Source organism: Tauraco erythrolophus, chromosome 7 (assembly GCF_009769465.1).
Source record: "Tauraco erythrolophus isolate bTauEry1 chromosome 7, bTauEry1.pri, whole genome shotgun sequence".
Taxonomy (NCBI): domain Eukaryota; kingdom Metazoa; phylum Chordata; class Aves; order Musophagiformes; family Musophagidae; genus Tauraco; species Tauraco erythrolophus.
The window spans coordinates 7,136,433-7,160,163 of record NC_141471.1 but is presented as its reverse complement, the minus strand read 5'-3'; the positions used below and the strand labels follow the sequence as shown (position 1 = coordinate 7,160,163).

The window sequence follows — 23,731 nt, the reverse complement described above, 5'->3', positions numbered from 1 at the left end:
GGAGGCCACAAAGATGATAGAGGGCTGGAGCACCTCTGCTATGAAGACAGGCTGAGAGAGTTGGGGCTGTTCAGCCTGGAGAAGAGCAGGCTCCAGGGTGATATAGCAGCCTTCCAGTACCTAAAGGGGGCCTACAGGAAAGCTGGAGAGGGACTTTTTACAAGGGCATGTAGTGATAGGACAAGGGGCAATGGCTTTAAACTGAAAGAGGGGAGATTTAGATGAGATATAAGGAAGAAATTTTTCACTCTGAGGGTGGTGAGGCACTGGAACAGGTTGCCCTGAGAAGTTGTGGATGCCCCATCCCTGGAACTGTTCAAGGCCAGGTTGGATGAGGCTTTGAGCAACCTGATCTAGGGGAGGATGTCCCTGCCCATGGCAGCGGGGTTGGAACTAGGTGATCTTCAAGGTCCCTTCCAACCCAAACCATTCTATGGTTTTGCCTCCATCATGGCAAAGCAATTCAGGCAACAAAAGAAAGACATAGCGTCACAGAATGGTTAGGGTTAGGGACATGTTCTGGTTTTGCATCTCCCTCAACGTCTGTTCCTGATCTCGCTGCATACATATTTTCTACTGGTACTTGCGGTTCTCCCTTTGGTATTTTCCCTTTTTCAGAACCTAGGCCACACCTTAGGCATTGCATTCATTGATCATGTTTGCTGTTGACTCATTTACAATAAAATCAATATAATTTATCACCTGAGCTGATGACGAAGGCTACATTTGATTTGAAGGACTATCTGGTGAAGTGAGATACAGAGCAGACCTGGAATACAACCAGCGCATAGGTGCACGGCGTACGTCATCTGTCCCAAAGTTCTCTGAACTCCTCTGTAGTTCACAGCAAAACCTGCAAACACTGCAGAAATGGAGACGCTGGAGTAGGACCAGGGAATGCACAAGCAAAGCCCTAGCCCCTAAGGTACCACTGCTACGGAACGCTCCCCTCTGAAATCACAACCTGAACATCACACCTGGGGTTGTTGGGGGGGGGGAGAGAATTTTGGCAAAGGGCCCCTTGGGGAGCGTGTGAAGCTGTGCAGCCTGAAACATAAACGGTAACAGTCCCAGTCTAAAGCCCCAGTTAGACATACATGACAGAGGCTTCACAGCCCGAGTGTGCTCTCCCTCTGCACCAGAGCGCTCTAGGAAGCGTTTAGGATTAACCTGGGCAGGAGAAATGCAATGACTGCCTCATCACCATCTGGATCATCTCATCTCTGCTTAAGCTGCTACCACATGAGGAGCAGGACCCCAGAACGCTCCCAAAGGCCGCTCAGCACTATCGCCGAGCACGGAGAAATGACAAAGTTCCCTGACAGCTCTGTATTTGCTTGTATTTCGAGTGTCCCAGTCAAGACAGAACAAAACACTTACATGATCCTGATGGAATAAGCATTATTAGCCAATTCCTTCCAACGAACCAATGGAAGAAAAGAAAGTCACAGTTTTTTCTGCAAGTTTAAAACCCACCCGTGCCCAGGAAAGATGAGTTCTGTGTTCCTGCTGCGACACAGGCAGAGCAAGCGTGGAGGGTATCCTAAGGTGGGACAACTCTGTTGCAATTAGAGGCTGTAAATAAAGCAGCTGAAGGGGGAGGGAGCAGAAACCCTGCAGCAGTGAGCTCTCCTAAGTAAGAGTGAACAAGTGCCAGTTAACAGAAACAAGATAAATAAACAGACAAGGGTGCAAAAGGCGAGTGGGATAAGAAAAAGAGAGTAAGGGGAAAGACCTAATCAAGAACAGTGTGGTGTCAAGGAGAGAGCAAAACCAGAAACTCTCAGAAATCAGAAAATATTGGTGCTTACCACTCCCTGCTCTCAGCTTGAGGAAAGATCTGAAGGTATTTTATGAAGATGCAGATAAAGTTTCAGCAGAGCGCAAAGCACAGTGCCTAAGTAAAACGCGCCAAGTAGTAACAACTGTGAGGGTATGGAAATTGAAAACGTAACTACCACAAACTTCCCTTAGGTTTCCAAATCCTTTTATGTCATTCGAAGTTAACTGTTACCTCAGTACTTTCAGTCCTCTGGCTCAGTAAACAGTCCTAATTTTGGACCATGCCGTGGTTCCAGAGGGAGTGGGTGTAAAGAAGACGGCACAGCTGCAGAGCTACTCAAGGGATGGTCCTGCAGGATTACAGTGACCCATGTCTTTTTAAAATTACATCTTTTAAAACATGCAAGGCAAAACAGCGATGTGCATCAGGCAGGACTGTCCCTCTGCACCTCACAGATTGCTGAAACCGAGAGCACTCCGGTAACAAAGGCAGGATTTCTAAATGCTGCTCTTTCCTCAGCCCCACCAAATCCATCTGTGGGGTAGGACTGCACCAATCCCTGCGGTGTGGTACTCTAGAGCTGTGGCAAAGCAGGAACCCGTACTGCAGCGAGTGGAAAAGAGAGAGGTTGGACACTGATAAAGAACATGCAGAGTGACATCCACCACAACCATCACTGACCAAGTACATAAACCCCCCATTTTCTCACGAAATAACTATCTTTTCATCATGTACCTATTCACTAGAGGCAGTCACACCCGCTGTTTCACAGTGACCGGTACTTAGCCTTCAAGATCCTATAATCCAGAAGATGAAGGGTACAATCAGACTATGCCAAAAAACGCAGATACCTCCTTAAACCTTGTCTGCTTCTTCAGCAGCAAACTGCTTGTGTGTATAAGTGTCTTTTCCTTTAATTCCCTGCCCTCTTACCAGGTTAGATGAATGCTGGTACGAGGGAATGAATGGTTGCGATCCGGGGGAAGAAAACCCATCATCTCCCTTAACACCACAGAGCTGCTAAGTTAGTTTAGTTGTGTTGATCAGTTGTACCCCAGCATAATTGCACGGCCCCCCAAAAAAGACACACATAGAAAACATTTTTTACTTCGAAATAATGCTTATTTTTCAATAAAATGTGGAACGGGTAAACATTACCAGAAAACGTTTGCAAAGTAAGCAGCGGTAAATGTGGGAAAGGCGGATTCCCTGTTCCTCGTGCCTTTCTCCCCGAACTCGGCACCCGTGCGGTGCTGAAGTCACCGTTAGCCCCCGCAGCGCTCCCTCTTTCCGCAGCCTAAACCTCACCACCGCAGGATCCCGCGGCCAACGCTCTTCTCCCACCCCACGCCCTTCCCTTCACGCGCGCTCCGCAGGCGTTCGGACACGGAGTTTCCTCGGAAAAACCGCGTTTACCCGCGCGCAGTGGGAACGCTCCGAAACGGCACTGAGAGGATCTTAAACAAACGCCGCGGCCCGGCGGAGCGACTCTCTCCGGGACAGGCGGCCCAGCGGCGGTGCCTTCTGTGTCCAGGGCCTGCGAGCGCGGGGAACACCGTCCCCCCGCCGCCCTCACAGGGAAACCGGCCGCCGCCAACCGCCTGCCGCGTTCCGGGCCGCGAAGCGACGCTCCCCACGCGCAGGAGCGGCGCCGGACCCGATCGCACCGGCTGTGCCGCCGCCGCCCCGGGAGGAGCCCCCGGCGGCAGCGACCGCAGTCCCTCAGGAGCGTAACGTCCGCCGACACCGACCGCCCCTCAGCCGGCCGCACACCACGGCCGCGCACGCGCAGCTTCGCACCGCCCTCCACCCAATCCGCGTCCCCGCTCGCCAGTCAGCCCCACCCCTTTCTTTGAACGTTGCCGCAGCCGCCGCTCTCGGCCAATCGGCGCCCGCGCTGCCGCCGCGCCGCCCAATCGGCGGGCGGCGGGTGAGGCGGCGGGGCGGGGGGGCGAAAGGCATGACGCAGCGAGTTTTTCCCCTGGCGGCGCCCGGCGCCGGCTCTGGGCGGCGGGAGGTCGCCGCTCCGGCCTGTGACGCGTGACGCACAGGTACGTGAGGGGCTGGCGAGCCCGGCGGTCACGTGGGGCGGGCGCCGCCGCTGCTGCCAGGCGCCGCGCGTCCCGTGCGGTCGGCCCGCCGCTCCGCCGCCCCTCCCCCCTCCTCCCGCTGCCGCATGTCTCTGGCGGCGCGCCCCGCTCCCCGTCAGCCTCCCGCCGACTGCCGCCGCCACCGCCGCCTCCTCCTCCGTTGCCGCCGCCACCGCAGCCGCCGCCCTTGATGTGGTTCGGGGCCGGGCGGGAAGAAGATGCCGCCGTCCAAGTCCCGCAAGATCGCGATCCTGGGCTACCGGAGCGTGGGTGAGCGCGGGGCGCCGCCGTGAGGTGGGGCGGCGGGGGGAGAAGGGGGGCGGGGAGCGGTCGGGGCGGCGGTGCGGCGCCGTCCCCCGGCGCGGGCGGGCCGTCCCGGGCGCCGCAGCGCCCCCCCCGCCCGCGGGGAGCGCGGCCCGGCCCGGCCGGGCGGCCCCCGCCGCGCCGCCCTCCCCCGCGGCAGCAGGTGCAGCGGAGGGGAGGGGAGGGCCGGGCCTCCCCGCTTCCCGCCGCCGGGAGCGCGCAGCCGCGGCTGGCGGGCGGGCCCCGCCATGGCGGCGGCGGCGGCGCAGAGCGCTGCGGGCGCGGGGCCGCCGTGCCCTTAATAGGAAGTTTCGCCCCTTCCCCCGCCCTGCCGCCGCCGCCATCCCGGCGGTCATCCTCATCCGTTGGCCAGGAGGTTGTTGCCGCACCGGGAGGCTGTCGCTGCGCGGGCAGCTCGCCCCGCGGTGCCGGCCCCCCGCGGCCGCTGCCGCTCCCGGGCGAGGGCGGGGGGTCCGCCGGGCGCTCCCGGCGCAGCGCAGGTGGTTGCGCGCCCGTGGGGCCGGTGAGGGACGCGGGGCGGGGCGGGAGCGCTCCGGTCCCGCTGGCTCGGGGAAGCTGCGCTCTAACTCCCTCCAGACGCGCCCCTGCGTGGGATGTAGAGTCCGTTTGGCAATGGCGAGGGGAAGCCTGGTTGATCTGTCCGCGCTTTTAGCTTTTTATTTTTCCCCTCTCCGTAGAGACGCTTCGTGCCCGCGCCGACGGCGCGCAGCCGGCCGTGCAGCCGGTTGTACTGGCCGCGGCCGTGGGGTTGTGTTGGCTCCGTGGTGCGTCCCCAGCGCGGATCGTGTCGCACGGTGCTGCTGGCACAGTCCGGCGCGGGCTCACCGACGTGGAGGAACTTCCTGGAAGCGTCCAGCACAAGCCCACGGTAGCTGACAGGGTTTTGTTCCGTAACTGCCCGCACCTATAAGCCTTTCTTCCCCTGTGTTCGCCATCTCTGATGGAAAAGTCTCAGCTGTTTCAGCGCTCGGGTTCTTAAAGCAGAGGGGAAGAAGCCATCGAGCAGCTATCCCGATCGATCGAACTTGAAAGCGTAGATCAATGTTGAAGATAATGTGCGGTGGGGAAAAAAAAAAAAAAAAGATGCTGCAGAGAGATATTACGCTGCTATAAAAGGGGTTTTTACACTAAAGTAGTGGCTATATCGGTAATCTATCTTTTGTTACGTGCTCAGCAGAAAGAACCCTCAAATCAAAGCTTTTTTCCAAGATTAAAAAAAAAAGGCTAAATAAGCAGAGGCATGTCTTAGATTTTATATGTAACTGTAGCCTGACTTTGAGACGGGGCAATGCTGAATTTGTCGAGTCCTTAAAAGGAACAGAGAGTAGTACATTAATCAGTTTGCATAGCGTATTTGGCATTACTTGTTGCAGTCCGTTTCCTTGTCTGTCGTGTTATGTTTTTGTTTCTCTTTTTTCTTTGAGTACTGGCAAAGACAAGCAATAAGCAGTGTAAGCGGGAAGGAAGAATGCTTGAAATTCTGTCCTTTAGAAGTCTGTGATGAGAGCTGGGTAAATTATTGAGCTTTGGTCTTTCTTCTGTTGACAATGGAAAGCAACAGTCAAAAAATCCGATGATAGTAGGGCATATAGTCAGTTGAGGAAAAATAGAAGAAATAGTGTGGTATTGTTAATCTGTTTGGTCAAGTTTCAAGCAGTAGTACTCATATGGAAAGGATTTTAGAAAGATGTGGGCAAAAAGTTACCTAATTTCTATTAAGACCTACTGCTGAACTTTTTCAACTGAAATTTTTGGAGACTAGTGCAGTATTAGCCTTAATGGGACAAGATCAGTTTTATTTGGACAACTATAAGTGGTAGGAACAGAGAAGTAAGAGGGGAAAAAAAATCTGGTTTACGGTAGTTTTCATTTCATTGTCCTTGACAATTCTATGTTACCTCTCACAGGTAAAAATCTTGCATGATAAAACTGCAAAGTTACTCTTAAATATAGGAGCATTAAATTTCTAGGCAAACACTTACGTAAAAGTTCAAGCAGTAGAAACAGGTCATTGAGGTCTTTCTTACGTCTTGTAAAGCTGTTAGAAAAACAGGAAAGTTAAACAGATTTAGGTTGGGTCCTCTGCTTATCCAAATACGCTTCTTAAAGTCTAGGAGGACAGCAACTTAGTTTGGCTTCAGAGAAGCTTTTGAGTAAGTCTTGCTTTGTATCACGATGGCAAGAATGTTACTTGGACCCTGGGTAAGAAAGGATCTCTTTCTTAGGACAAGCTTTTGGATGGTCAAAAATGAAGAGCATTTCTTCCAGGGAAAATGCAAAATTTGAATAGAGCTAATGTTCGTTAAGGTGGGGAATAGTTCAGAAATCTGAAGGACTGGAAGGAAATGTTTTCTAAATATCCTTTTATAATTAGGGAGCTACATTCCATTAACATTAATCTTGACCCTGGAATGAGGGAGACTAACTCTGATGAGTTGTAAAATGTTTACAGTTTCATAGGTTAGCATAAATGCTTAGGTGACCTGCTCTGTGACGTTGGGTGCTCTCCGTAGTTTGTATGGTGTTGGAGATGAAGCTAATCAGAAAATAGTGAGCCTTTCTTCCTGTGTCTCTTTCAGTTACATGTTGAAATAACCAAGTTTCGATGACATATTTCAAGCAGAGAGCTGTTGCCTACGGTGGATGATTCAACAATTTTGTGGCTCTTTCAGGTTATGAGCATGTATAGTAATGGGCAGGCACGTCCTCCGTAGGGCTTTGTGAAACTTGCCTCAATCTTGTCTTGTCTTCACACTAAGCCATTGTTTCTTTTACTTCCATTAAATTTTATTCTTGCCCCAATGCTGTTGTCAGATAGACTAGAGATTGGGAGTGGTATTCTGATATAATTGTTCTCGGAATAGAAAATTCAGGAGTCTGCTCGTTTGAATACACTCCCTCTATCTTTCAACACCACCATCAGCCCTTTCATATGTGAAACTAGTGTGCGTCGCTGATAGGAGAGATCACAGCGGAAGCCTCACGAATTCCCAGGCAGATGTGCTTTCTGAGATACAGACAATATTTGCCAGGAACTTCGGGACTTGTTTTTTGGTGAAGAAGGCCAATTGCTTGTGGATATAGCGTGCAGGTTGTGGCATGACGCTATAGACAAAATCACACAAGAATGTCTCCTTCGGGTTTTGCTCAGGCTTAAATCAGCCTGAGAAAGTTGTATTTCATTATGTGAGTGTGCTCGTCTCAGTGAGGTTCTATATAGAAGTCGTGAGGATTTAATCCCAAAATCTAATAGTTTCACAGTGGGAAAGTCAACTTGACTTTGGTTACTGTTGTTTGATAAGTGACCGGAGTGGACCAGCTACTTGAGATTTGATTCTCTTACACATGATGAAGCGTAAGATTTGTAAAAGTTACTGTCTTCACTAAAAAGAATCTTCATACTTGTGTTTTGATCATAATTTAATATAGCCCAAATATAACTGGAAATAATGGATTTGCATGGAAATAAATCAAACAAGACTTAGATTTTCTCTTAGACAGGTTTTTCTGAATCTCTTCAGAGTAACAGCCGCTCTAAAATGCAGCATATAGGTGTCCAAAATGCTTTATGCTCAGTTTGTGGTTTTCTTTGTTTGTAGAAGAAATATGTAAATTCAGATAGACCACAAATGCCTGTATCAAAGAAGAGGTTTCTTCAGATCATCTTGTAAAGTAGCTTGTTACTGAGATGCTCTATATTATATTGAACTGATGGTAGTAAGATAAGCAGGGAGGTGTTGTTTGGATCATCTGCTTCAGTCGTAGGTCAGTATCTTGGCCTGATTTGTTTTTTGCTGTTCTTATAATTCGTGCTGCTGGTATTACAGACATACTTGCAGAAACTGGAATTCTGTTACTGAATTTTACACATTTGGACTGGTGATCTGAAAACACTCTCCTGGTCAGTTTATAGATCTGAGGGGGGAAATCCAGTTAAGTTAGTGGTGACTTACCTGTATTCTTCCCCAGTGAAGTAGTACTTGACTTTTGGGTTTATAAATCAACTTTTTTTGTGTAGGGGGAGAGCAGTCCATACTGCAGGCAGAAGTAGTTGTGGTCTGTGACTGTGGCATGCAGGTAGCAAAAAAAAAAAAATGTGGTGAAACAAAATAATCTGCCAAGGTTAGGCTGATATGGAAAGGCTTCCAAGTGGTTGTATTAAGCTAAAAAAAGCTTCTCCCCCTTCCACCTTACCTGAAAGCAAGAAAGACAGAAAAAGCAGTACCTTTAATACATACCTGGAAACAGTAAGAAGAACTATTAGGACAAAATGTAGTTACTGGTTTTGAAAACACGAGTTATTTGAGCATTAGGAGGTTTGTATTGTAAAATGGAGTTGAGGCTTTGCTTTTCCTTCTGAAAGATGGCATCTGTTCGCACAGTAGTATACCACCCTGAGGAAGTATCCCTTTGATACTGGATGGAGGGAAGTGGTAATTTTAGCAGGCAATAAATTGCCCGTGTAAATGTCAAGAGGGAAGGAATGGAGAAATTACTGCTGTCATGTGCTGTAATTTGGTTTACAGAATTGCTTGTGCCTGCAACATTGGAAATCCTGAGATTTAGCAGGAAAATCGAGCGGTTCAGGATCCAACTGATACCTAAGGTTAAAATTCTGCCGAGTCCCTAGTAAGTGCTTGGTTTATTTTCCCAGTGTTTCTCTTGTTAGGACCGCGTTCGCTCTGCCGGAGCGCGACAGCGCGGCTAAAAGGGAAGGTTGCAGCTACCGGGGGACTGGAATGAGGCTGGAAATGCCAACTTGAATTGCATTTCGGTGCGACTGGCTGCGCCGTTCGGCAGGGAAAGTTGCTGCAGCACATTTGATAGCAGTAGCTGGAAGCACTAGAGGCAGCATGCTCAGCTGTAATATCAAGCCACAGTAGGGTTATTTGAGGACACCGTTCCAGGATTAACTCTTAAATTGCCTACTCTGATCTCTTTTGGTGGTAACGCTTGCAGGTTTTGCTTGTACATTTGAGCGCCTTGGTGTTTGATTACTCAACGTAATCATGAGTTAACGTCGACGGGAGAAACCAAACGAAACGTAGATCCTGTAATTTATAATATAATCCTTTGTAACATATGAAGTTGAAGCTCTTGGTTTAGATACGCTACGCTGCCTTAAGCGTAGGTTCTGGGTAAACCGCCCACCTCTGCGGTACGCGCTGCTGCGGAAACTCGGCATAACCGCACGTTTGGGATCAGAGGAGCCGGCTGAAATGTGATGAACTACTGATTGTGATTAACTTCCTGTAGCTCTCCTGAAGGTCACATTCAAGGGTGTATTTTAAAAACTACTCGACTTAATTGTGTATTCAGTCCAAAATTGAAACAGCTTCTCTGTGGGATGTTTGTAATGCACTCAAGCTCTGCGAATCGTGCATGAGTCAAAATTGCTTGGTGTCAACCCAAATTAGCCTAAATCGGAAGCTGCAGACATGAAGCACGGTATGTAAAAACACGAAGCTGCCCTTGTCAGTCATGGATCTGTCTCCTTAAGGACTCGGTAGGTCTCCTTTTGTTTTCCAAGGCCTATATTTGAAGTGAATGGCAAATCTGTTGTGAATTTGATAAAGTGAGAAACTAAAATGTGCTTCCTGAGTTTGAGGAGTGGTTGTTGATTAAAATTTCTCACTTCCAATTCTGGTCGGGAAATTTGCTTTGCTATACGGTTCTTGCCCATTGATGGCAGCTATCCTGCAAGTAAGGGTATGTGGGATGGGGAAGAAGGGAAGAATGTGGAGAAAATCTGTGTTATCTGTTGTCTGGCCAGACCTCTTAACAAGATTTAAGATCATTAAGTTTACCAAAAACATTACTGTGGGCCGTTAAAGATTGTATTTCTTTCTTGAGAAACAGGAATTACAGTGGATGCCGAATTGTTTTTTGGAGGAAAAGATGCTTGTATTGAACTTGTAACAAGGAGGTAAACTGAGGCAGTTTTTGAACAGGGTGCTGAAACAGGCTTTCAGGTGCAACTTTACTCAGAGACGTCCTTGCCACTTTCTTTTTTAATTGCCATGTAATTAAGGCAGATGCAAATGAACTGCATAGGGTGGAGCTTCCTTTGGCACAAGTCGAGCTCATCGTGCACTGTGGCTGGAAATTGCTCCTTCCTGCCCCAACCTGTGCACTGGCACTGGCATGCTGGAAGCTTGGTCGCCAGCTGGGGGAATTGATTTCTTTCAAAAGTAAAGCAACCAGAAGGGAAAATTTTCATCTTGCTCTGCTGGTTGGTTCTGCCAGTACAACCCAAAGAGAGGGAATGGGGTCAGGAGCATGAGCTGTTTGGGGGAGGGTGGAGTGGGCTTTTTGTGGCTGTGCAGACTTTGGTTCAGTCAGACCTTCCATGAAACCACGTCGTATCTTCCTCTGCTGCTCCAGATAAGCATGAATGCTTTTTCATAAACTTTCAATGGCAGGCCTTTTGAACCCAAGTTGTTCTCTGGATGGAAAAAGATGGCCTTGTAAAGGTGGTGAAAGGCGTGTTAGGGAACCATGAAGAAATCAAGTTTTTCAAGATTCTTGTTTAAATAACCTTCTGTAGTCAAATCTAATCATTTCGTGCAAAGTCGAGGAAAAGTGAGATGTTTGACCTGGGGTGTAAATCTCAACCTTGTGCTGAAGTCTTCAAATTCGGATGATGCTTCAGGTGATATGATTGGAATTTTCTGGAAATGCTTGATAGTAAAGATGCTGCAGTGGATCGAAGCCAAAGCTCCAGACTACAATCATAGAATCATTTAGGTTGGAAAAGACCTTTAAGATGTCCAGCTGTAAACCTAACACTGGCAAGTCCACTGCTAAACCATGTACCTACACCTGCACCACATCTACACCTCTTTTAAATACCTCCAGGTGTGGCGACTTAACCACTTCTCTGGGCAGCCTCTTCCAATGCTTGATTTCAGTGAAGAAATTTCCCCTTATAACCAGCTTAAACCTCCCCTGGCCCAACTGGAGACCGTTTCCTCTTGTCCTGTCACTTGTTACTTGGGAAAAGAGACCAACACCCACTTTGCTACAACCTGTGCAACTGTACAGTGCAGTGCGAGGCATTTGGAATCACTGATTGCCTCCCTACTTGAAAAACTGGTGGAAATAAATCTAAAGGCTCTGTTGCTTTTCAGAGTAACCTTCAGTGTTTGCTAAGATACTCTAAAAAAAAAATCTGTCTTCTGCAAATACCTGGTTGACTCCTCAACCTGATTGACTCCTCCTTTAGTTACAGGTATTTATTGACAGAGTTGCAGCATAGACATGATTCACAACTATTTAATCTGTTTAGAGGCGCTGGTTCTTCCTCAGTTTACCATATGCACTTTGATCCCGGTACATGCAAATTTTAAGTGTAGTTGTATGAAAGATGTGGGATGAGACAATGGTGTAAAAGGTACTGGTATCAACAGATCATACAAGTTCTCAAAGTGCAGATTTTGGATTATCAAGTGTGATGTACTAGTAAAGATGAAGATAGGACAGACAAAGGATAGCTTCAGCCTTGGAGACTCCTGCAAAAGGGAAGTCTCTTGGAATTTCTTATGGGACTTCTTATGCGAATTAGAGAACTTATAACTAGAACAGGAGGAGGAAACCTATAGCAGTTTAATTTGGATGAAATCCATAAGAGTTTGTGGATAATGGCCAAAGATTAGTCTTCTGAGGCACAAGACTAAGTGAATGATTTCTGAAGGCCTTTTAAGGAACAAAAGACCCTAATGTGTGACACTCAGAAGACTTGTTCAGAAAAGTTGCAGTGCTTCTATATTAAATAGATGTGAACTGAAGAAATCATGATTCCCAGATACATTATGCTTTAACCGGTTAAGTTTCCTTTCAGCTCTCTAGCACAATGCTGAAGTCTTAAAGACTGAGGAGCTGCTACTTCTGGAATGGCTATCAGTGTTCTTAAGTATTTTACAGTACAGGAACCAGAACAGCACGCATGACATCTTAGCTAGTTAGCTGTATTCTGTGGAGTATTGAGTTAAATGAATTTTAATTTGGAAAAAGAGAGAATACATAAGTGGTCTTCAGTGTGTGGGTGTGAACATGTGCCAGTATAATATGAAATTATGATATGAAAGTGTCTCTTGACAGCATTGTCTCCTGAGTTAGTGGGATACATCTGTCTAGTTTCAACAACTTGTCAGATTGTATTGCCAAAACTTCATTCAATATGTGCGACCTCCTTTAGAGGTACTCTTGATATATGCAAAAGAGCTGGGATGCATAATATGTAGGAAGACTCCATTAAATCTGTCCTACAAACTGTCAAAACAACCAAGCACTTGACATTAATGCAGTGAAGTGTATTTTGCTTTAAGGCTTGGTCCTCCACTAATAACAAATTTTTGGTCTTCTAAAATCTGTTTCAAAATTAGCATTTTTAATTAGAACTGGAAGTTTCTGCTTTGAAACGTGCATATGAAAAAGCACCGTGTTTCTTGCAGGTTTCTTTTAGTACCTTCTTCTGCATTGCTTTCTTGGAAATGTCCTTTTCTGATAGATTTTCTGCTTCATCTGTATGGTTTGACACTGGTCTAAAGACAGTTGTGCTGTTTTAACTTTTTTCATGTTTGGACAAAAAGATTGTCAAAATTCTTGATACACCTTTTGTGGTTGCTGAACTTGTCTAAAAGTTGTTTAAATGTAAGGTAATGAAGGTTTTTTTCTGAACAGTAAAGCTAGGAAGAATAAGAAGTTAATCTGAATGTTTCAAAATCGTGCTGTTTGTATACAGAGTGTATCAAGGAGTCTTAGGACACTTAAACCATTTTTCTGCTTATCCTTCCTCAACTGCAAAATATCTTTTATCCATAAGTGTGGTGGTAGGACAGAAAGAAGAGTTAAAGTGAAACTTCCAGAACTGTTTCAATGACTAGCTTGTTGAAATTTCTTCTAGGTGTCTTGGATAGTGTTCCTAAGTCTAGCATTGGGTTGTGCTTTTGTCACAACCAACTAACTGCTATGAACAAGTGTAAGTTAATGATAGTACAGAAAAAAATGATGCCTTCTCTCTTTGCATTTCCAGGAAAAAAGGTGGTGATCTTAAAAAGCCATTATCTCATACACGATTTATAACTAATAATGAGACTGTAGGATATAGGTTTATTTTTTCTGAAGATGATTATGGGAACATCCCGTTGTTTTGACATCTAGCTACTTATGTGGTCATGGGCTGTATATCCCAAAGGGTTTAAAGGTGGAGGTTGGTAAGGAGAAAAGGGGACAATATGAGAAGGGGTGTAAGGACTCAAGTTTTAAGGGCAGCTTGTTGCGGGGAAATTTAGGCTATGTGCTAGCACAGGAGAGTTGAAGTGGTCAAGGCTCAACTGTATGTCTGTTAATCAGGACTGTCTCACTGCTCACAGCCTGGAGAAGAGAAGGCTCCAGGGTGATTTTATTGCAGCCTTCCAGTACTTAAAGGGGGCCTACAGGAAAGCTGGAGAGGGACTTTTACAAGGGCGTGTAGTGATAGGACAAGGAGCAATGGCTTTAACCTGAAAGAGGGGAGATTTAGATTAGATATAAGGAGGAAATTCTTGACTCCGAAGGTGGTGAGACACTGGCACAGGTTGCCCAGAGAAGCTGTAGATGCCTCGTCTCTGGAAGTGTTCAAGTCCAAGTTGGATGAGGCTTTGGACAACCTGGTGTAGTAGAGGGTGTCCCTGCCCATGGCAGAGGGGTTGGAACTAGATGATCTTTGAGATCCCTTCTGACCCAAATCGTTCTGTGATTGTATGATTGTCTGCCTGTGCATCTGTTGGCAGAGGTGTGATGGAGCTGATCATGTCCTGCTCTGCTGGTGGAAGAGAGTCAACACTAATCTTTGTTAGTATCCTAAAGACCCCTTTCTCTGTTTTGTGCTAAGATATGTTCATGTTGCCAGGGTTGGTGCCACAGTTCACGATGCTTCGTGCACCTTTGGGAGCTCCCACCAGTGTAGGTCATAGTGGGTCAATAGTGCTGTGTGCTGATGTTGAACGCCGGTAGCAGCACACTTTCCATGAACATCAGGGTTTGGCTGCCCCGTGCATTGCTGGCAGTTGTTGACATTGGGTTCATCAGACTTTGGACCATCAGTGGAGGCGCAAAGAGCCTTTTACAATGACTGACTACTTTGTAGTCATGCATACGGCTGCAGGCTGAAACTGCCTTTTGTTGCTGAGATCTTTTAGCTATTATTATGAACTTAGGTTTCCATATATATGTAGTATGTTGTAAAGTAGCCTGCCTCTGCTGGAAGTCAGTGTCTTCAGGTTTTAGTACAGGTTGACAAAGAGCTCTGTGGACCGCCCCCCCTCAGAGTAAGACTGACGTTTCTTAGCTATAGTTGCTGGATGTATGTCACATTATTTGCTGGGATTATGCTACCAAGAGAGGGGATATTACCATTATTTGCCTTCATTCATCCTACAACAAGAAAGAGAGAAATACATCTCTTACTGTTGGTCTTGCAATTCCAAGAAGATCCTGAGGGCCTGTGTAATACACATGTCGGTAGTGCTGCCAGGAGGGTGGGTCCGTTCCTCACCATTTCAGCTGCATTTCTGACAATTTACTTGACGTTACGATACGCATAGGGTCAAGCCTCTAGATTTGCCTTTTTAAAATGACGCCAGGAAAATTTCACCAATGTTTTCAGAGACTTAGCCCTCTGCTTGGTGCTGGTTGTAGGCATCTATGAGGTATGGTGGCCACAACGTTGGCAATGGTGAATGCTATGGCTCCAGTCCTCATAAAGATCCTTAGAAAGGAAGATCCTTAGGGAAAATACGCATTTCAGTGGAACAGTACTGATCCATTGAAAGACTGAGGTCTTTCATCTTGGTAAGGGTTCTGTGCTAGTAAAGTTTTCTCTGTTATTGGTGTAGATAGGATGGTCTAAAAATGTAAGTAAGATCTGCAGTGAAATAGAGAGAAGAGTTTATCCTGTTTTCCACTGGAAATGTTATGTTTAAAACTCTGGTTTTTACCTGTGAACTCTTGCTTGTTTGATGGCACACTGCTACTGCTTTGCCAAGAGGACAGTAGTAGCATGTAACTTAGTGTCGCTGGTGTTAACTTCAGCCAGTTGTGTAGAAGTGGAAAAAAGGAAAACAATGGCTGCAAACTCCTGGTAAAGCTAAACAGCTGCTTATATCCCATGTGGTGTGCCTAGAGCGGAGTTCATCGGCTTCTGCCGTTAAATTCACCTGAGCTGCAAGTGCATTTAGGGCAGTGCCTCTGCAACGAGTGGAGAGCTGGTGCTGGTGCCTACAGTTGGAAAGATGCACTTCTCAGAGTGCGTAAAACCTCCTAGTCCTGGTATTTCTGGAGTGCAGAAGGGTAATTCAAGTTGTACACCCCAGTGATCTTTAGCGTCAAGGAAAGATCTGACTGTAAGTTGGGAGTTCGTTCCCTTGTGTTGAAACTAAAACCTTGAATATGGGAAGGGGGAATGCATGGAATGCGTTAAAGCAAGAGAGACGCGTTTTTATTTCTAGTGACATAGCATTTTAAAACTGATTTAATGATGAAAGAATGACAGTTACTAGAAGTATCTTTCAAAGACGTTTCGTGTTGTACATACCCAATGATCCAAGGAAAGGTCAAGTTTATTCAGATACCTAATTAGCTGCTTGAAGTGTGTGCTTAGGGAGAGAGGACTTGGCTTCTACCCAGCAGTACAGCTTCAATTTTTCCTCTTCAAAGGGAAATCAGTACAAAGTTCAGGCTCTTTCCCTCTAAGTATGTCATAAACTGAAACATTAGGGTCTGATCTTTAAGCTTACTGCCTCATATTTAGTTTAGGAATACATTTGCTAATTAGGCTAGCAGGCATGCCTGATAAGTCAAGTTGCCTCTGAGTTTCTAAAACCACCTGAAGTATTTTAGGCGTGGTGCTGTGGAGTGGGAAGATGCTGCAGGGACACACAGTTTCTGTGGGAAGTCTAAAGAGAATACGGAGGATGATATTTATCTCAGCAAATATCAGTTGACTGTTTCGGAGATGGATGTCTGAATTTCCTTAGTAGTTAGGAGAGCTCGGGATGCAATTTTCCCAGACCTATTTAAAACATCTTAGATGCAGCCATCTATGCATGCATACCATGGCCGGGTGAGGTGCATCCCACAGAAGTTGTCTAGATTTGTTTAAGCCTTGTAACAGCTTTTCCATCTTTGACAACTGATAGTAAACACGTGGAATTAAAATTGGTTTACCTCGTTAAAAGGGAGACATCAGGCAAACTGTGGCACAGACTTTTCTGCCCGCAAGGGTAACGAGCAGAGGTAACTAGACCCTGCACTAAAATAACTAAAACGTTTCTTCTGACAATCCTTTGCTGAGGTTACTGACTTAAATGGAGACAAAATGGACACCTGGAAGTGGCAGCTAAGCCGTTGCAGCAAAACAGTGGAATTTTTCTGTATGTGCTTGCCTGGATATGTAACACACTGCAACAAAGGGCAAGTGATCGCTGAGGGACGAGCACTGCAGCAGGATGGAGCAAGCTTGCTGTTACACATCAGGGAATAAAGCACATGCTCTCTTCTTGCTTTCCTTACAGAAAATATCATCTAGATAGCGTTGTTAGGATTCGTGGTTTGGGTTTTGAAGGCTCGTTGTTGCCAACCTAACAAGGGCCTGCAAATACAGTTGTGAGTTTGACCGACTGCTTCGAAATCTGAAGAAAATAAAGGAAACCATCTGACTTTCTTTCTGAATGAGTGCCTCTCAGATTTCTTCTGGCTTGCAGAGGAACACCTTTGATAAACCTCAAGAAGATTGTGCAATGCAGAAGGAAGAGAAACAAGCATGTGTCCTCTTCTCCCTGCGGGCTTGTGTTCTTGGTGTTACAGACCATCATGTGAACCTCCTCTTCTACAGCAGGAGTGGTTCTTGCTACTATACCTTGCCCTTTGACTGTCAAATGTATTTCATTATATCCTAATATAAAATTAGATCAGAAGGCAAGGAACAGTTGTAGCAGTGGGATAAAGTGCCATAGAAGTTGAAAAAGAGCTTACGTTGTCCTGAAGTGCTGATCGGCTGTTTGCTTTCTCATGAAGGTTGCTTCTGTTCTTGAGGTCCCTCACTGCCAAAAGATGTCTCATTGAGGTCTTCAGGCTTTCCCTCTTAAAGGATTTTAAAGCCAGATCCTTTAGTCTGTCCTTCAGAAAACTCAGAGAACACTTTGAGAGAGGAGTGCCTCCAGCCTTTGTGTTGCAAATTGAGCACGAGTATCATATGAGCAGGTATACCCGTTGAGCTCTGTGTTTCAGCAAGAGTTTTCTCTATAAACGTCAAAAATTTTTAATCCTGGTAGAATGTTGACGTCGCAAGGAAATCACTACAAAATCGATAAAACTATGGCTCAAAGTCGATGTTTATAAGTGATAAATTCCTCATGATTTAAAGTCTAATAGTAGAATTAAGTTGCATCTGAGTAAAACACAAACTACTCATTGTATCACTGTCTCCAGAGGTTTAGAAACACAATTCTTTATTGACCCAGATGTATCATTTTTTTAGTCATTAGAATGAATCACTGAACTACATAGCAGTGGACAGCAAAATAGCAACTACATAGCTGTAATTAGCACCTGGGGGAAAAAAATCTTAATTAACCATAGACAGTTGCTAATGATGAAGCCTGAGATGAATGATGAGCTAGCGATGGGTTCTGAGATGTTCTATCTTGTGAAAAGATTTTTGTTGAAGAGTGATGCTGTAATTCCCTTTGCTACTCAGTTAAACCTCCGTGTGCTCCAAGAAGTTGTTCTGTCTCTTTCTGTGCTCTGAGGGCAAACAGGTAGTCTGCACTGTGGAAATGCTGGTGTCTCCATTTTGTGCATCTTGGTATTCTGAATTAAAGAAGATAAAGATCGTTGGGCTCAAATTAAATTGAGTGTAACTGTCAGTATGAAAACTGAAGTGTAGTGAGTGCTGCTGTGTGCGAGGTACTGAAGGTTGGGTACCCAGTAGGTCGTACCTAATTTGCTGTGACTGACAGCATTTCATTACGAGGTTTCTTGAACCCTTGTGTGACAAAACCTAAACTAGTTTGTTCTGTAGGTAAGACTGAGTAGATCTACGTAGAGACTGGCTTAGGTAAGGTGCTAGGCTTGTGGAAGGAGCGGATTAGATGCTGCCAGCTGTTAAGCATTTAGTAATTAAGCAAAGTACATAAACAGACGTTTTAGTAAAAAAAAAAATCTATTAAAGAAATGATGCATCTAAAATTCTGACAGAATGGCAAATTGCAGCTCTTCAGTAGTTGTTGTTCTTGACCTCGTCAAACTGTTTACTCATTGCTTGTGCAGATGATTTCGAGTATTGAGAAATTCTTCCTGTTGAGATAAACTGGGCTGCACTGCCAGGGGCTGTCATCATGGAGATGCCACGTTAGAGGGCAGCTGCGGAATCGAGCTTGCACAATGCCTCACTTGTGGAGCTGTTGTTTGGCTTGCTCGCTGCCCAGTTGCATCATTTCTGTCTCCTGAGTTTGGGGGGGAAGTTGGCTGCAGATGAGAATTTCATCTGGGCTTTCCCTCTGCCTATTGCGAGAAGAATAAGGATGCAGGACGGGGCTGGCAGGCGGGTGATGGCGTGTCGGAGAGAGGGCATGGCCTCTTTGGGGAGGCCGGCTCTTCGGGAGCCCACCCGGGCTCCGTTACTCATCTTCTTGGTAAACTGCCTGGTGTTGTAAAGCTTGAGTTGTAAAGCTAGATGAAATACCACAGCTCTTGTCCAAGAGGTAAAAGGATGAGTGAAAACTCGATTTGGCAATTGTTTTGCCTTGACAATTGCAATGGCATTTGAAACTGATGTGCTATGACTGCACTAGTCAGTGTTTATGGGATGTTCCTGCTTTACGTAACCAGTGGTCTATTGTACGAGCAGAAATACGACAGCTTTATTTTTCGAAATGGCTTTCTGTCTGAAAACCTGTTCCTTTTCTGTTTTGACAGTGGAATGCTCTTCTTTACCACTCCCGCATCATATCATAAATAACATATTGTGTATGCAAATAACCTTTTGGTAGTTCTGGATGACTTAGTTTTCAGCCACCTGGGATTTGTGGTGGAAACATTTGTAAAAGCCATTCCTCCCAGCCCTTACCTTCTGTCCTGTTCCTCCAGAGAGAGTCAGTGAACTTGAAGGATTTTGCTTACAACTCCTCTGCCATGCATTATCTAGTGCTTTGGGTTGCCATAGCAAGTACAGCTGGAGGTCTCATACTGCTGCCCTGCCCCAGAGTTGCCCTTATTTGATTCATTTATTTCTTCCTAGTCATTTTAAGCTCTCTGATTCTAGACAGTCAAAAGGTTAAACCATAATCTGCTGCAGTAACATTTTGCAAATACTTTTTCATCTCAAAATCACAGGTCTCTGTCAATTTAGTGAATCACTTCGAGCAGACTTTGCCTTGCTTCCGCTCATGACATTTCTCCTTTTGGTCTGGTCTCAACGGAGATTTATTTTCCTAAAATTTGAGGACAGCAGGTATGCTAAAAGTACCAGCGCGGAGGATGCCACAAGGAAAAGCTTAGCAAACTCAGAAACATTTGGTGTTTGTTCCAAATGAGGGCATGTTAGAGCTGAGCCTTTTTTGAGGTATGCACCCTTGAGCAATCATTTAATCAAGTCTTTGCTGCTGGTGTCAGGCTCTTTTGTCCTTGTAGGCTGAAGTGTGCTAGCAGGGTGTGCGCAGCTCGACTGCGCTGTCTCCCTGCGTCCTCCCTGCCGCGCTCCCAGATGGGGTTAGCACATCCAAAAACGCGGTTGCGTGCAGTTCCTTGGCCCCTGCCTCACGGATTTTGTGTTTATTTTATAATTCTCTCTGAAAATGGTGCCTGATCTTTCTGAGGAAAGAGGAGATAGGAGCTAAGTTGTCGACTTAATTTTCCTCTCTGTCCATGAGCGTAGGTCAAAGGCCTGGAATAAAATCTATGGGACAAAGTTCAAGCCAAGCTGTTGTTTACATGATCCTGTGTGCTCCTGGAGCATGGGCTTCGAGACAGCAGTGGGGTGTTAATCACTTAGGTTTTAAATTTCTTGTGTCCCCTTTGGAAGCCTTGGTTTAATGGGATACTGTTGCATGCACTTATCCCGAGGGGGTATGTGGCCGAATCCAAGACCGGAGAGCTTCCCTGTGGCTCATCTAGGAAAGCAGGCATCCTCTTGTGATGACAAACACATCATTACTGGAAGGCTTGTTACAAAGCGTGGAGGAATTTAGGAAGCGAGTGTTGGAATACTGGTTTTGTCTGGTTTTGTTTCCTCCTCTTTCACTGTTAGGAGGAAAGCAGTAATTAATACAGCTGGATGTTAAATGCAGCATTTTCTGTTGGCTCTGACTTCTTTCTAGTATTTGGTTTCCAGACTTAGCAAAGACAGATGGTAGCAGTCAAGTCTTTCAGTTAGTTTAGGATCCCTCTTAGGAGGAAAAATGTTTAGTAATGATGTGCGTTTAACTTTGCTGCTCTTATCTTGAAGATATGGACAGCCTAATCTAGGAATAGTTAACTTTGTTTTAAAATAGAGTGCTTAATGTGCTGGTGTTGGCAAAGAACCTGGAAGCGTGACCTCTGGGTAGCAACTTAATAAGCTTATAGCTGAAGAAGAACTATAGCTTGGAAGTTCATTCGCTCTCTTTAGTGGCATCCAAAATGCACCGTTTCAGAAAGTTGCTGGGATGCAAGAGCCTTGAGTAGCCTGATCTAGTTGAGAAGCGTCCCTGCCCATGACAGGGAGGTTGGATTAAATGATCTCTAAGGGCCCTTCCAGCCTATGCCATTCTATGATTCTATGCATAGTCTCAGTTCTAAGTCTTTCCTTATTAGGATGATTTCAGATGTGCATGGTTGCTTTCCCAGCCACCCCCTCCTTGCTGGAGCAATAGTTTAAAGTGCAATGTTCTCTGTAAACTCGTACACAGTGAGTAAGACACCTTTAGTTGTGCTGCTAGATGTATCATTATTTGATATCTAAGAATTTGGTTTGAGAAAAAGCAACTCTTAAAAGGTTGTGTGCTGCTGGTCTTCCTGGGGTTTCTCTTGGTTTTTTTAGTGTTGCATCTTAAATAAACTGATGTGATTGATAGGAGACAAAAAAGGGGTAAGTGTGGCAGAGCTGGGCAGTGATGATAAAATAAACCAAGCAGTGAGTTGATGAGGGTTATGGCTGTTGGAAAACACAATATGATGATGCTTGTGTACTATTTTCTCTCTTCCTCCTGGAGAAGTAAATCCCGGAGGTGTTGCAGTTGATGAAGGGGTTGACTGCACATGAAATCATAAATATTAAGCCAGACTTTCCCTTGCATCACTTTTGTTCTTGTACTTTTTGTCTACCTTGCAATTTTTTAGAATATCTTTAACAAAAGGACTTGCCAAGTATGCTGATAGTAACAAAAAGTCAAATGTGAACAAGTCAGGAGCCTTGTATGATGAAGCAAGAAAGGGGGGTTGGAAGTGGAAAACTTTTTTTTATTATCTCCTGAAGGAACACCTAGGATATGACTTTTTCTACAGCAAAGTATAAACATAGCACGGTCTAAGCACTGGCAGTCTTTATCCAAAGCAATTAATTTTTGAAAATAGTTTTACTGTAAACTAGTTCATCCACAACATTGGTTACTTAACGATGTCATTGAAAGGCTTCCACTGAGTAGGATGGTCTCGAGTCTAAATTTTAACTTGAGGTTGTATTTTGTTTGTGCTTCTCGCCGATGCGAAGAGTATAAAGGAGCATGAAGAATATGCTCATGTCCAAAAGCAGCTAAGGCACTTGGCAATCTTTATAAGAGCAAACATAATGTAATAGGATCTAGTAGATTCCCAAATGTAGAAGATATGCTGTAATGGAAATTGTGTTAAGACTTCAGGAGTGCTTTGGAAAGTCTTCAGTTGCAGAGCTTTAAAGGTGTTTTTTATGGTCAATGTATACGATTCACTTCTACCATCTTGAAAATCTTTCAAGACTAAATTAGTTTTCATTTTTTCAATCTGCTACTAAGTGCAACATTTTGCATTACTCTTTATTGAGGGATGTATAATCAGTTCAGCATAACTGAAATTGGGAAAATTGTCTGCAAAAGCAGCAATTCAATTGCTTTCAAAAGATAAAAATCCAGTTAAGCCCCCCCAATCACTATGCTTAAAATACAGCATCCACTAGTCTTTTCTAATGTGGCATTAAGAGAATTAAAGAAGAGGGGTGTATATTGATCTCAAGAATTTTGAGATCATCCTTTTGTCATGGGAAAGATGTCTGATCTCCTAGCCAAACCAAATCTGGCTAATTCCATCGAAGTTTCTAGTTTTCTGTGCAATGACTGAAAAGTATTTCTAGTTCTCCTTGCTCCTAAACAGGAAAACCTTCCAAGTATAACAGTTTGTTAAATTTAATTTTATGAGGGTTGGACACTGCTACTTTTAGATTTGGTTTAAGCTGGAGGAGGCACTTAAATTATGCTATGTTAAAACAAAAGCAGAACATGTGCTGAGTAGTTCTTGCACTACTTTTTATATGTTCAGGAGACCCAATTACTAGGAATAGGCACTTCATTTAAAAGTAGGTCAGTTGTCATGTATAGATGTTTAAATGAACCATACAAAGCTCATATTGGCTCTTACAGAAAAATTAGTGTATCTACTAGTAAGTGTAAAGTGATAACAACCTGAAGACTTGCTTCAATGCAAATTATCTTTTAGAATCATAGAATGGTTGTTGAAGACTTGTTTCAATGCAAATTATCTTTTCCTTGCTTTACAGGAAAATCTTCACTGACGATTCAGTTTGTGGAAGGACAGTTTGTTGATTCATATGATCCAACCATAGAGAACAGTAAGTAAATAACTGACAAGCTGTTCTTCTGTTCCTGACTCTTATCAGAAGCCGTTGTGTTGATACATACTATTTAGGTGGGCATTTAGTTATTAACATTAAAGCCATTCATTAACTGTTCAGTTTCATTAGTCTCTTAAGCCAGTGCTTACCAAGCTTGCAGTATTGCAGCGTGAAAATCACTGTGTGCATATTCTCCAAACAGCTTCACTGTCTTTTAACACTAAATGAAGTAATACCTAATCAATCTGGCTAAAATGCATCTCCTTCTTGCATTATATGTATGTTATTGGACATCTGCTTCCCCTAATGTAGTTGAGGCACCTCAAATTAAGTGTGTCATACCTATATGAAAATGTGCCACTATATACAAATATTCCAAAGTCTCAAATGTTTCGTTTGATTGGTATATCCAGATGAACACAAAGCCAGCCATACCAGTCAGGAGCAAACAGCTGCTTTAGAAGGTAGACATGCTGTGGCCATGATAACATTATAATCTTTTAAATTACTCATTTCCAACTGCTTGATAACAAGCCTGGTACACAATAAGCTTGCCGCAAATACTGGGTAACTGACTTCTCAAGTGTCTTTTTTTTCCTTTTAGCAGTTTTTTTTTTTAATATTAGTGCCTTTGTGAATAGCTAGCATAGTGGGTAGGTAAAGATACTAACACTAAAAATGCTGCCAAGAGCA

At 44.8% G+C, this 23,731-nt stretch overlaps 1 protein-coding gene across 3 annotated transcripts in view; it reads left to right on the top strand.

Moving 5' to 3' along the window:
* The first annotated feature begins 4,021 nt into the window (after positions 1-4,021).
* The window catches only part of RHEB (Ras homolog, mTORC1 binding), a 43,329-nt gene continuing 23,619 nt past the window's right edge, over positions 4,022-23,731 (top strand). For all 3 annotated transcript variants that reach the window (XR_015222267.1, XM_086615049.1, XM_086615047.1), the window contains exons 1-2: positions 4,022-4,143; positions 22,964-23,035. Coding sequence is in view for 2 of the 3 variants with exons in the window: in XM_086615049.1 (XP_086471175.1) it covers positions 4,092-4,143; positions 22,964-23,035 (124 nt within the window). In the remaining variant the exon portion in view is untranslated. The remainder of the gene's footprint in view (positions 4,144-22,963; positions 23,036-23,731) is intronic.